Source organism: Neolamprologus multifasciatus, chromosome 6 (assembly GCF_963576455.1).
Source record: "Neolamprologus multifasciatus chromosome 6, fNeoMul1.2, whole genome shotgun sequence".
Lineage (NCBI taxonomy): Eukaryota > Metazoa > Chordata > Actinopteri > Cichliformes > Cichlidae > Neolamprologus > Neolamprologus multifasciatus.
In genome coordinates, this window is record NC_140444.1 from 12,731,413 (window position 1) to 12,745,949 (window position 14,537).

The 14,537-nt window shown below is 39.4% G+C and overlaps 1 protein-coding gene across 3 annotated transcripts; it reads right to left on the reverse strand.

Annotated features, from left to right (window-relative positions):
* Positions 1 to 411: 411 nt before the first annotated feature.
* Positions 412 to 11,660, reverse strand: clta (clathrin, light chain A). Of its 3 annotated transcripts, XM_085162635.1 has the most exons (7): positions 11,364 to 11,659; positions 10,674 to 10,702; positions 9,195 to 9,312; positions 8,561 to 8,672; positions 5,602 to 5,655; positions 2,996 to 3,031; positions 412 to 1,605 (listed from the first exon to the last, which is right to left on the reverse strand). In XM_085162635.1, exons 1-7 carry the CDS (start codon positions 11,539 to 11,541, stop codon positions 1,434 to 1,436), a joined length of 699 nt encoding a protein of 232 aa, XP_085018761.1. In that variant the 5' UTR covers positions 11,542 to 11,659; the 3' UTR covers positions 412 to 1,433. The 3 variants fall into 3 exon arrangements, with proteins under 3 accessions (XP_085018761.1, XP_085018762.1, XP_085018763.1); XM_085162636.1 differs by lacking the exon at positions 2,996 to 3,031 and having other exon boundaries at positions 11,364 to 11,660; XM_085162637.1 differs by lacking the exons at positions 2,996 to 3,031; positions 5,602 to 5,655 and having other exon boundaries at positions 11,364 to 11,657.
* Positions 11,661 to 14,537: the final 2,877 nt, after the last annotated feature.

Sequence of the window (14,537 nt, forward strand, 5' to 3'; positions counted from 1 at the left end):
TATGAGAATATGAGTTTGAGACTTTTACATCATTGCGTTCTGTTAACGGTGCCCCAATAATGGGGGGTTGTGTACTTTTGATAGTGTAATAGTACATAGGTGTTCATATCATTTAAGAGCAGGAAGAACGTGTTGTGACCTTATAAGGTTTTATATGACATCTGCACGATGTTGCAATGTCACAAATGTTGCAAAAAATAAATAAGATGTTGATCAATACATTTACATTAGATGACAGTAAAAAGGAGTCTTCAATGTGGTAAAGTTCATATAAAAACATTTAATTCAAATCTGAGATTTTTTTCCCCTTAGTTTGAAGCAATATCGAGTTATACTCTGACCTCAAGATAAAAAAAATAAAAAGGTAAACAAAGACTAGATATTCAATATGAAGTTGAAGGACATCAGAACAACATCTTTAATTTACTTTTTATTGATATTGAAATCAAATGGACATCGAACAAACATGGTCAACCAACATCTGGCTAGGATCTAGTTCTCTTTAAAACCACAAATGTCTAATTTAGGTGACATAAATGTTTTATATAATGTATATATATTGCCTTCTGTATATGTACATAGGTACACGCATCAAGTACATACACTGCTGAGGTTTAAACACACATACAAATAGGTCACATTTATTGTAATGACTGGACTTCAGTTCAGTTCCTGACTAGGAGGGGGAGAGGCTTTCAAAAGAAATGCATAGTTTAACACAATATGCCACAAGCAGGCTCTACACACAGTTCAAAGTACACACACTGAATTTGGAGTTCTGTCTGGAGAGTTTGGTCCTTCAAATCAAAATCAAAAAGAAATACTTTGTACTGGACATGCTGCGGAAATAAATGTGAATGAAACCATGTAATATCAACCCTCAAAAGTAAAAATATTAATGAGGCTGACAGATTAACAGTGACAACACAGCATTATAGGAATGATATCGGTTGGGGGGGGGGGGGGGGGGGGGGCATTGTAAAGCACTGTAGTGTAGCTGTTGGCCCAAACAAATGTCAGCCCTTCCCTTTTAGTGTCCCAACTCACCACCCTTGCACAACTGTCACACACACCATGAGACCTTGTGTAGATCTGTCCTTGATTTCATTTTTACTAAACAACAAGGGAAACAAAGTCTTGACTGATTTATTAAAGAGGTGTATAGGTAAAATCTTTAAGGGGCAGACAATAGTGAGCAGGTACATCAAGGCTAATTTTTACAGCCCTGCCAGGAGGAAATACATCAGGGTAAGGCAAGTGACTATACCCTTTGAGGTGGGGAAACAAGGCTGTGCATGACTGACAGATATGGACACAGGGGTGTAAGTGCCCCTTGATATCAGAATACAAATGGAGGGGCATGAGTAGTTGGTTTCGTTGACGTGTCATGGAAAAATATGATATGGAATAATTTCCCGAGCAGCCTTGGGTGTCTAGCGGACTAGTGGGGACTGCTTCAGGGAGATGAGGACCGAACGCATGCGGGACACATCCTTAGCCTGCTTGCTGGACTTGGGATTAAAGTCACAGAGCCGTGCCACCCGCTCCCACTCTGTGCCTGGGTTGTTCTCATCCAGATCTGAAATCATGGCTTCCTCAGCCGCCCTGTAAGCATTAAAGGAGGAAAAGACATAGAAGAGCGAGCCCATCAGTGTGTGAAGTTGTGAGATACACAGCTGTGCAGCCCTGAAAAAGATCTCTGCTGACTAACACCACATACAAGTTCTTTAGACAAAGTCAGAGGCGCCAACAGTGAAATTTTGACTCAAGTTCTCAGTTTTGGTTACACTGAAATTGAACTTTAAGCCTGGCATTAAAAACTCAGTTTTTCCATCTGATTTTGTCTGGGTTGGACTTTTTTAGTTCAGCAGCGTCTACCTCAGGGCTGGACAGTCCAATCACTACACACAAACATCCATCTATCTTTACTCCCAAAACTGAGTAATCAACAAGGAACAAGCTTTCCCGGCTTCATTACCTGTGGCATGCCCCCACTTTACAGAATACGGCAAGTCACCTGTATATTCTACTCTCAACAACATCAGGGTTAGAGATATACACAACAATGAGAAATCAAGCTCAAGCCAAAAACAACCAACCCCCCCAAATAATAATAATAATAATAATAATCATAACAATAACAATAACAACAATAAATTAAGAAAAATGTATTTCTGGCTGGGTAAAAGTGCTGTTCATTAAGGAACTCAACAAGAACCAAGTATAGTGATATGTAGTTATCTGTATACTTGTCCTTGATTAATAGGAACAGTAGTACATGTTGAGATTTTTTAATCAAGCCTAGCAGAACAAACAAAACAAAACAAAAAAATGCATTAGGCATGCATTGGCAAGCAGAAAAGCGGGGTGTTTCGGCTGTGGCAAGGAATGCGCTGACGTTGAAATTATGTGTCTCAAATGCCAAACAGATAACTTTAAAATATTTAGGCACGGGTGTGGCTTCATTAAATCCATCAAAGACCAAAAAAGGCCTTTACAAAGATTACTTATGTAGTTAAACAAATGCAAACAAGAACAAAAATAAATAAAAATAAAAAAAATTTAAATGGATCAGTTCCACTATTACAAGGCAATTTGAGATGCAAGCCACAGATATGGCTAAACTCTTGTGACACCCCACCCACAAACATGAAACTCCAATGCTATTCTTTGGTTCTACTTAAAATGATCTTTTGTAGTCTCCACCCCACCTGAGCTAATAACTTAAACACAGTACACAAAGAAAAATAGGGCAGGTGAGAAGCTAATGAGCATTCACTTTCACAACCATCTACAATACACAAGGGACTGGAAGGACCACAACATCACAGGAGGAACATTATACCAAACTCTAAGCTCTGGATCTAACTCTTGTGCTATTCAACTGGGTACCTCTGCAATGCACTATAAACACATACACAGACAGAACTGCATCTAACCCCTGTGAAAATGATAAAGTATTTTGAAATTCCGGGGTTTTATATTTTTACTTAACTGGTCTAGGCGGTAGCAAGGATGGTTAATATGTGTGCTTTAAGGTGCATAGGAAAAGAAAACAGGGAGAAACAGTTTCACAAGTCAGAATTTAGGAAAGAGAGAGAAAGAGAGAGAGGGGGGTGAAATAAAAGACAACAAAAATGAGCTCAAATGCAGATGTTTAAAGTCAGCATGCAAAAGCATCATTTTTCTTTTGGCTTTATTTTTTCTAAAAATGAAAATGATTAGTGTGCAGCCTTTGGTTTGCTAAACTGAACTGATCTTCTATGTTTTCTATAAATAAAATATCAGCTTATCTGTAAAGTTAATAAATTTAACTATCTGCATCATCTCAGTAATCTGATCTACAGAGTCCAACAGCTCACTTCTTCTATATCTATTTTTCATGAATTATAAACACACAATGTTCCTACATTTGTAAATAACACTCCAATTCTCACTTCCTCCGAGTAGTAGGTATCATAGAGTGACACCAATCAGATGGAGGAAGAGGAGCGATTAAGATTCAGTGTCATTCTGCAATACTAAGACTAAAATTTCATTCTGTGTTTAGGTGAGTACAAGATAACAATAAGTTGTCTGTGAAGGTTCTCAGTCATCCAGGTCATCGTAGTCAAAGGAGCTTGCAAAGAAAAGCGTCTGGACTTTAAGTTGCTTGAAGACGTTTCACCTCTCATCCGAGAAGCTTCTTCAGTTCTAAGGTCAAATGGTGGAGAGTCCCAGATTTAAACCTAGTGGGAGTGTCCCCCCACAGAGGGACAAAAGGACCCCCTGATGATCCTCTAATCGCCTGAGCCAAGGTGTGAAACTGGGTGTGGGTCCCAATCAGCCAGAGTTTCGGGTGAGCTCATTGTGAAACCTGGCCCCACCTTATCATGCGAATTCCTGAGGTCAGATGGCCCAGATGCATAACAATAAGTTGGAAAGCTTCACGGGTGTGCACATTTTGAGAAAAGGACTATTCAAATAACATAAAGACAGCGGAAACGTGATGCCAATTTTCAGATGAGCAGCTCAACAAGAAAGAAACGAAATACTTTAAAATGTTGGAGGCAATGTAGGAATAACAAGAGGCCTGGAATTTCTTTACATGAAACCAGGTTTTGCACCAATCTAAATTCTTACATTTGGCAACTAAGCTGACAGCAACAAAACGTGCACACCACAATGAAGGCTAATGGATACACCCAAGTAATTTGATAGCAGAACCAAAGGCTGCACAGCTCAAGCTATTCGATAGCTAGCTGGGCGTATCAGCAGGTCATCTTAACATTCTAATAAAGCATGAACACAGCTCAGTTTGAAGCAGTTGCGTATCCACAATTTGATATCTTCACATTTCTTATAGATAAAAATTATTACTAAATTACTACTGCCTGGAAACAAACTCCAGGCTCATTCAGCATTTAAGAAAAAACCTGGCATGTGTTTCTAAATAATTACGGTTTTCTTAATTATTTATATGCTATCTGATGTTTATATAATACTAAGAAACCTCAAAAGTACCATTGGGAAGTGAAATGATTTACCGTCTACACAAAGTTTGCTGCTTCAGCTTAGCAATTTCCTTCTTTGCCATGAAAACAAACGAACACGAGAGGAAAAAAAAAAAAAAGTGCTTCAATTCCAGAGTTTGAAATCTAAGAGAAGGATAGATTTCCTATCCTGAAACAAACGTAATTCATGGGGAAACGGTAAATGGTATCAAAAAAATTCTTTAACCGTGAGTGTCAGGAGTGTCTGGAGATATATCTGGCCCTCGAGGCCTGGAGTTCAACACTCCTGGCCTATGGCATTCACCCAATAAAGAATGCTACCAAAACATCCCGCAACAGCAACTTCTTCCAACCACCCAAGAACAGTTTGGTGAATAACAATGCCTTTGCCAGAATGATGGTAACAACTGAGAAAAAGAAAAAAAAGAAAAAATCTAAAAACAATGAAGCAGCAAACTTTGAAAACCAGTAAGTGTGTCATTCTCAAAACTTTTGGCCATGATTATAATATATGAGATTAAGGAAAAGAAAAACCACACACAATTGCTTCAAACCATCTCTACATATCTTACTTGTAAGTAAAACAAGAAAGCCAACATTAATAAAGTTGTTAAGTGGAAAAAAAACCCAAAACATTTTCATTTTTTTTTTTACGCAGTTGGTTCAAGCAGGTGTTAATTGTTAGAAATTTATGAAATGCATTTGGATAATGAGTTGCTGAAGAGAATCAAAGAGAAATGAATGAAAATTAACATGGGCACAGTTGTGAAAGTATTAATTTGATTTCCATGGATGTGATGGCATGCGTTACTGAAATATACCGACAGGCATCAACTCACAAATGCCATGCAGATGATATGGATATGGAGTTCAAATTATAAATGCAGTTTATATTTGGAAAAAAGTTCAAGCTGGATAAGCAAAGTAACGATTATGAATCCAGGCATTTCAAATGTATGACTGAAGGAGAAAGTAACACATGGCAGCAGAAAGAAGGTAAACTGATGCTCTAACTAAAGAGATGTGTGATGTCAATGGCTGTTGACAATGGGGAAAAAAAACAAAACAAATAAACAATAAGAGGAGGATGTTAGTTGGAGCAACATACACATAACCAATGAGCTCAGAGAAGGGTTGCTTGTAGAAGTCTTCATCCAACACCCTGGACAAATATCCACCCAAACGACAGAGCAGCAAGAAGGCAGGAGAAAAGAGAGAAAGCGGTAAAAGGGAGAAGAGGAATGGAAACAGAAGCACTGCAAGTTACCATACAATAATATGCTTAGGGATATAATCAATCAGGTGTTTGATCAGTGTCAGAGGGATTTAAAGACTGTTTAAAGAAAGTTTTACATCTTTAATGTCATGGCACCAGTCATGCACAACACACTTATAGCTCTTCATACCTCTCTCACATTTTTAACTAATTAGCCAAATAGTGGAATCTCTTAACCCAGTATGTTATAGCTATAACAATAAGCATAACCCCACATCGGTGCATGCAATGCTGTAAGAAAAATCATGTGATAGGTGAAACAGCTGCTGTGCTAGACAGCAGTGCAGTGTCTGACACGTAAGCGCAACTTTTGAATCATTCACATTTGTGCTGAGGAGTAGACGAGACCACTTTAAGTGCCATTTGTGTTTTTAAATTTTTGGCTTGTCATCACCCACTACACAAAGGGACCATGGAGGAAAAAGAACATTTTTCCAATCTGGGATCATTTAACTCTACCGTCTCCGCCCACATACACAAGAAAGAGAAAAAAAAAAAAAAAGATTTTTGTGAATTCTGCATTTGGCATACTATATTATTCAATTACATTATTTTGTTATAATCAAATTAGTTGGACTATATCACCAGCTGGTTAAAGAAGGACCCTTCACTCATTTAGTGTTCAGAACCTAGTTCAGTCTCTCTCCACACTGCCTGCAATGTTAAATCCAGTAGATGTCGCTATTAATGAACACCTCAACACCCCATCGACACATAGGAGTAATTAGCTACACACTCCATGAGGCATCCATTACCTCGAAAACTGTTAGTCACCCACAGGATGTGTCGTGAGATGTCATGACCTTTTTAGTAAATTACCTGCATCAAGTCATGAATGCAAAAGTAGAGATGCACCGATTGACCGTTTATAAATTGGAATCGGCTTATTTTCAGTGTTTTACACCTTGCCTGGTGATCAGTCAGACTCCCATATGACCGATTATAAGCCAGTCCTTTTAATTCATGTATGACTCACATATAGCAGCACAGGCTATTAGTTGCACACCCACCCACATGCTACACTGTTAGCACGGAAGTGAGATAAGAAACAAGGGTGGCTTAGTCAAAAAAAAAAAAAAAAAAAAAAACGTTCAGAACAACAAATCTAAAGAAATATTTAAACATGGACATTTTAAAGAAACTAACAGAGGAAAAGTAGCTAAAGCTATCCAGAGCTCAGAGGCAGCCTCAGGATGAGCAAAGGATTAAAGCGGTTATGAGGAAAATTACAGAGAAAAAGAAGACAATGTCTTGTTATCTGGTGAAGTCATTTCAGGTAAATGTGGGTGTACAACAGCTTATTTTCAGTTAATTATTTATACTGCACTGAAGTAGTTTAAATTTTAAAAAAGGATCCTGTAATTGTCAATAAACTTGACAATTACAGTTTATTTTACACGGAAGAAATGTGGAGTTTTGTTTGTAACTTGTCAGTTAAAAGCCTGCAAAAATCAGTAACGGCAGATCAGAAAAACATCTAAACTGACCAAGAAAATTGCAATGGGTGCATCTCTATACAGAACCTCCCTGTAATAATAAAAGACACAGTAAAAAGTGTTTTTACCTCACAGGAGATATTTGACTCCATTTGTTTTCCTTAAAATATCACACATTAGTTATTACATTTCCAGAAATAACAGCAAATTGCATAGACTTGTCTTAGGTATTGGTAATTTTAATGACTGAAGACATGCAGTGAACAATAACTCCAGTGTCTGGGAAACTTAATACAGTGGAACCCCGACTTACGAAATAAATTCATTCCAGAGAGTCTTTCGTAAGTCAAAATTTTTTTTGTAAGTCGAAGCACCTTTTTCCATCGCCTTTTGAGTGAGGCGATACTGGCTGAAGACGAAGTTCTTGGTGGAGGAGGAACTCACTAATATTTATCAATAATTTCTTTGTTTCCATTGAGAGCACTTTACGCTTCTTCTTTTTACTTGAATTACTTGCAGAAAGTTTTTTCGGCCACATTATGAATGAACGATAGGCTAATTGCAAACGAAAAGCACGTGAAATAGCGCACTGCAACAACAATACGTCTTTCACGTGGAACAGCGAAACGCAAGTACGAAAGCCAAGGAGTTTCACATGATTCGGAAGGCATTGTGAGCATTCTGGGCTCAGCCAGCGGATTTCGTTACGCGGGCATTTTGCTGTACCACGGGCAGAAATATTGCTGTTAAGTGTTTTCGTAACTTGAATTTTTCGTTAAATGGGGTCTTTGTAAGCCGGGGTTCCACCGTATTTTTTGGACCATAGGGGGCACTGTCGATGAATGGGTCCATTTTCATACATAAGGCGCCTCAGATTATAAGGCGCACTGTCAATTTTTGAGAAAATTAAAGGATTTTAAGAGCGCCTTTTAGTGCGAAAAATAAGGTAAGTGGTGGTCAAATAGCATTTTAACTAAAAAGGTGGTGAAAAGCCACATGAGATTTCCTCTTAGAGAGAATGGATTTTCTTTAAAACATGAACCTGTAGACAACTGAAACAAAAACTGATGCCACACACAAATGGGGACACCGGCATACTGTGTTTCTTGAAATTCAAGGATAGGTTATTCCGATTCTTCCTGAAAAAAACAACATATGGATACAAATTTCAGTAATTAGTTGTAAACTTACTCAAGGACACAGAAGTTGAGTGACCGGATGGCCATCATTTCTTCCCCTGCCACAACTGACAGATCTACACTCTTTTTAAGCCGGGATAACTCATATATCCCCACAGTCTTCTTTCATTTTTATTGATCTTCCATCCTGTTTCTATGCGTCCAGGACTACAGTACCTGTTATTGGTTTTGGTTTTCTCCAGCTGCTCATTCTGCCTGGCATGCCATTCCTCCAGCTCCACCTTGGCCTTCTCCTTCCATTCTGTCTCCTGCTGGCGAGAGTTAGCATCTGCAGAAGTAAATGCAAAAATACAGAAATCACGCACAAGAGCAGAGACTGATAAAAGAATAAACATCCCCAAAAAGATGATAAACATAATGATGTGAAAGGAAACAGGGACAGAAATAATTGGTTAACACTGTATGTGGAATATCCAGTAAAGGAAGGTCATTTAGACAGAAAAATTATACAACAATATTTCAATAAAAAATCTGTGATAATATTTCTGATGATACTTGCATACAGTGACACAACAAGACAAGTTGATGTTACAAAAGGTACTAAATTGTTATAAGGATCTAATGCTTAGCAATCAGAGATGCCTGGGGTTCTCACACTGTCACTCACAGAGAAAGTAAACCCCTTGCATTGCTATAGCAACGGTATTGCAACATGATAATTTATATCATGTAAAAATTGTTACCAATATTATTGTTGATAGCACAGCCCAAATCTCCACCTTTACTTATCACATCTCACAGATCAGTGTTCTGTCCTACCCTATAATAAAGCGTTCTTCTGGATGCTTACCTAGCTCCTCCAGCCTCTCTCTTTGCTCCTCCCTCCACTTACGCAGACTTTCTGGTTCAGCCTGCAGTCGGTCTGCATTAGAAATTGCTGCATAGGCATCTGATGGACCATTGCTTTCCTGAAAAAGGAGCAAAATGGTAAGCACAGTTTACAGTTTTATCAATATTTTCAATGATTTGGCTATTTATCCATTCATGTTCAGTGTTTCATTTTTCTAACCCGTATGTGAAAGTTGTAATTAAAGTGGAATTGGCTTCCCCACCCCCCAATACACATACCGTACATGTACTCTTAGAACATTCTCTCACTGACAGGAAAGGAAGAAATGTTGCAATGACAGCACAGGAAAAGGAAGCTGAAGTGACTAACAGACAAATATTCAAAAGCTCGGCTACTAAAAATCACTGTTACGGTGTTAAAAGGAAATTAGTATTTTCCACAATGACGCACACAGTGAAAATTCTGCAGAATTGATATATAAACATTTTGAGCAAATCTTAGTATTCAAGTAAATGAATTTCAAGGATAATTGTTATATTTATATAACAAACAGCAATTATCCTTGAAATCAAGGAACATAACTAAAATGAAGTGTGTCAAGAAGCAAAGAAGTTTAAATCCAAACATGAGAATCTTCAGTGTCATGTTTTTAAACTGATGCTAGTAAGCTGTACAGAGTGAAATGGGTTTTTTTTTTAAATAAATCACCCCCTTTCACCTTTACTGAAGGACAATTGCCTGCCATCAGGCACTACTTTGAGTCACTGAACTGGTTGCAGGTCATCCATGAGCAGCCATGGTGCTGAAAGTCTGCAGTCTGACCAATTTCAAATAGGTCTGTACCAGAAAAGGCCCCTCTCATTGTTGTATATCAATGGGCCCTGTACTATGAAGCAACTTCAACACACTGAGGGTATCTTTTTGTTTTGTAGATTCAAATCCTTCTTTATGGTGCAGGCATTTAGTACAAAACATCCTTTTCATCCCTCTATTTATTCTTCCTTTAACACTATACGTTAGTGCATACACAAACAATTTCTGTATTAAGATCGTGGGGCGATCGTGGCTCAAGAGTTGGGAGTTCGCCTTGTAATCGGAAGGTTGCCGGTTCGAGCCCCGACTTGGACAGTCTCGGTCATTGTGTCCTTGGGCAAGACACTTCACCCGTTGCCTACTGGTGGTGGTCAGAGGGCCCGGTGGCGCCAGTGTCCAGCAGCCTCGCCTCTGTCAGTGCGCCCCAGGGTGGCTGTGGCTACAATGTAGCTTGCCATCACCAGTGTGTGAATGTGTGTGTGAATGGGTGGATGACTGGATATGTAAAGCGCTTTGGGGTCCTTAGGGACTAGTAAAAGCGCTATATAAATACAGGCCATTTACCATTTTAAAATATTTTAATCCTTTGTGCACTTATACACACAAAACACAGGAACAAACACAAGGTGATTTCCAACATGATAACTAAAGAGCAGATGACATTACCCCATGAAGCTCTCCATTGATGACACCATCTAAAACAGGTAGAGGTGAGACTGCAGTTAGAAATCAAACAGACAAATAAAGGCATAAACATGACAAAACATCTTGAAATATTAAATGTCCTAAAAGAGATAGTTACCATGCCGTGAACTTGTCTAACGGAGCACCAATTACTGTTGCTAAATGCACTCCTGTTTCGTAATAATGGATGTCAGCATTTCTGACCAACAATTCCTACAACTGAGGCCATACTAGATTGGAGGAAATGAGTAAATCATGAGCAAAGGTTGTTAAGCTGTGCCCGTTTCCTAAGTGGCTGACACAAACTGCTGTAAATGTAGCCGCAAGCAATCAAGTTAATTGGAAAGCAATGAGTGGCAGTGCCAGCAGCAGTAGCTTATTTTAGCATAAAATAGCATGTATTAATAAAGGACTTCAAGTTTCACCTGTACGTGTTCCTTGTGAGTTCAAAGTAATCTTACACAGGTTAATATCAACGCTAACCATGTCCACTTGGCTAATCTGCTAGCTCAGTTAGCCTTAGCTTTAGTGCCCATTCAGGGCCAAAATAGCGTCTAGATTAACCGCATGTTGAACGTTTAGTTACACATACACAAAATCCTCTATCACTAATGACGCCAAACAGACAACATACAGCGACATTTTCTTCGCTTGAGCATAACAGCCACGCACCGTTAGTGTCTCCTAGCGAAGAGGGGACATCTCCACTGTCCAAGATGCTGAAGCCTTCGTCGTTTTCAATGCCCGCAATTTCGCTTTCCTGCTGGGCCAGGAAAGCGGCAGCGGGGTCCTCCTCCGAGCCGACACCGTTTCCAGCACTGGGCGCGTTCAGCATGTCAAAATCGTCCATGTTGTCTGTAGTGATAGAGGGATAAAAGTGTGAAACAACGAGCAGGTGTAGCACCACTGAAACCGATGAGACCAGCAGGAAGAAGGACGAAAGGGGAAAAACGGTAAAAGCTGGCGTAGCGGAAACAGCAGAGTAACCAATCACAAGCAAGAATGGATTACTGGCAGTAGTCATGGCCAATCATGTAACAACTTTCTCATAACGGGACCAATCAAATATTTGAAAGCGTTTCATGCGGATCCCATGACCTGCTGGGTGCTGCTGTCAGAAATAGAGAAAAATCTGCAGTATTTTTTTTTTATCTGCTGCACGTTTAACACACAACTGTTTGCATAGCCATGATTGGGAATTCGTCAGATAAGAAAAATAAAATTAAAATTTCAGCATTTTTTTCTGTTTTATTTCCTCAGGTTTTTCGTTTACCCTCTAACTTTACAAGGCCTGTTATTGATTTAACTCCCTGATATTGCTTAACCCTTATATTGGAAAATTGTCTTGAACTGTCCTATTCGATCACAGACCATTATTCCAATTATTTTAGTCTTAGGACTAAGACTTCTGTCGTCTTCTGTCAAACAGTTTTCCAGCTTGCTCTTCATAACCCCGGCAGCAGTTGTGTCCAACCCCAGTATAATTCCGCGCTGGTTAATTATTCACAGTTCTGACAGTATCAAAGGGCTCAGGTGGCAAGCGTTCACCTGACTCAGGTTATATAGCTGGGTGCAACTGCTGTTTTAAAACAGGAATACTATCGGAGTTACTCAGGGAAGACTTAAACTATTAGTTTGTTTATTTTTATAGTAATTGAAAGATAACATTCAAAGAAGTTCAAAAACTCCACCACAACTTATTTGAATTACTAATACATATGCTGAGTGAACTGTACACTACTGAAATATGAATTACTTTACTGACAAAAGACTATATTATCATGGCCATGACTTCTCCATGCAAAATCGCCCTTTACAATGCTTTTACCTAAATTAATATTATGCTGCAATTTACTGTATCAGCTAGGCTACTCCAGGCCTCGAGTGCCGGTGTCCTGGAGGTTTTAGATGTGTCCATGATCCATCACAGCTGATTTAAAGGGCTAAATGACTCCTCAGCATTTCTTGAAGTTCTCCAGAGGCCTGGAAATGAACTAATCATTTGATTCAGGTGTGTTAACCCAGGGTGCGATCTAAAACCTGCAGGACACCGGCACTCAAGGCCTGGAGTTGCCTACACCTGAGCTAAACTCACAGTATTCACAGTTTCACAGGTGATAGCTTTGCACAATAGTTGCAATCTCTTAAACAATACATTTAAGACAGTCAGTTATGTTTGTGACTACAAGCTGGTATGCCCTAAACACCCCTATTTAACTACTGTTGCAATCTACATTATGGAAGTAGTTGCTAAACTAAGTAAAGATTTTTTTAAAAGTCCATCATTATTTTAGACAGGAAGCCTCTTCAAGCACATTCACAAAAATTAACTGCTACAACTACAAAGCATGAATGCGATGATGGAATTGAATAGTAAAACAATGGGCAATTTATTTACTACAAGGCAATCTAATCCAGTTTGTGTTTAGTGGGAGAAACCGTGCTGCTTGGTTACAGAAAGAAGGCAACAGTCGTGAACCACATGACCTGTAGTGCAGCAGATCATCTAGCTTCTCCATTTAGGGGTTGCCACAGCAGCTCATCTCTTTCATTTTCTTCTGTTACACCAACCCCTTGCATGTCTTTGTTCACTACATCCATGAACCTTCTCTGAGGTCTTCCTTTTTTCTCATGACTGGCTCTATATTTAACATCTTTTGCTCAGTGTATCCACTATCCCTCCGTACGTCCAACCCAGACTCAGCCTTGTCTTCCAACTGCTCAACCTGAGCTGCCCTTTTGATGTACTCTTTGTAAATCTTGTCCATCCTAGTCACTCGTGATGAAAATCTTAGCCACTGGAATTCTATAGGCTCCACCCCTGTCTTTTTGCTAATGCCACCTTCACCAAACAGTACATCAAAGCAGGTCTGACTACCATGTAAACTTTCTCTTTCACTACTGCTCCCCTGACACTTGTGCCCATCCACTTCACCCTGTCTGTACTCTCTTCTTCACCTCTCTTGCACATTGTCCATTGCTTTGGATGGTTGACCCAAGGTATTTGAACTTATACACTTTTAGATCCCCCTTTTATTTGTGCAAATGTAATTGTTTTTCATTCCACTTCTTTCCAGGCTCTCTTCCACTTGCTCCCTTAAGATTACAATGTTGTCTAGAAACATAGTCCACTAAGACTCATGCCTCCTCTGTCCAATATGCTGAAGCCATCATTGTTTGACCTTATCTGTCAACCTGTATATCACAATTGCAAACAAGAAGGGGCTCAGAATTGACCCCATCTGTCATCCCTACCACACACCCTTCCAGTGTCTCTCTGTCCACAAACATGTCCTGTACCAGCCTCACATACTTCTCTGTCACTCTTGACTTCCTCATGTAGTACCACAACTCCTATCATTTGTGTTCTAAAGAACACAGGGTGGCCATCCACTATTTGGTGGTTCCCAGCTGCTCCAGCCTGCATGCCAAAGTATCCTTGGGAAAGATACTGAACCCCAATTTGCTCTGCAATGCCTTGATTCAGTAGTGTTTGATTGTGCACAAATGTTAGGAAGCACTTGGGCATAGAAAAAAAGCACTTGTATGAATGGGTGAACGAAGCATGTTCTATACAGCATTTTGAGTGCATCACTGGAGCAGAAAAGGACTGTATGAGAGACAATCCATTTACCGTTAGATCCACAAAAAATACAGTGAACCTTCTGTATGTGCCTTTTTTAACACTTTCAAAACAAACATTAAATTTGTCGTGTTCTTTCTTGACATGATGCTTTATAGCTTCTCACTGATCATTGCCCCTTTTCTCAGAATGTGAGTCAAACCAGAAGAAACCAAAATGGCTTTTGGTCTATCCCCATCAAGGGCCAGGGAAGGGGGGTGAGC

Excerpts from the sequence above, each read along its gene's own strand:
- clta (XM_085162635.1), bottom strand. The coding sequence starts at position 11,541 with ATGGACGATTTTGACATGCTGAACGCGCCCAGTGCTGGAAACGGTGTC. Across the intron at positions 5,656-8,560 it reads AAAACCAAAACCAATAACAG|GGTGTTGGATGAAGACTTCT; the intron begins GTACTGTAGTCC and ends ATATTTGTCCAG. Across the intron at positions 1,606-2,995 it reads CCTTGCTACCGCCTAGACCA|GGCGGCTGAGGAAGCCATGA; the intron begins GTTAAGTAAAAA and ends TAATGCTTACAG.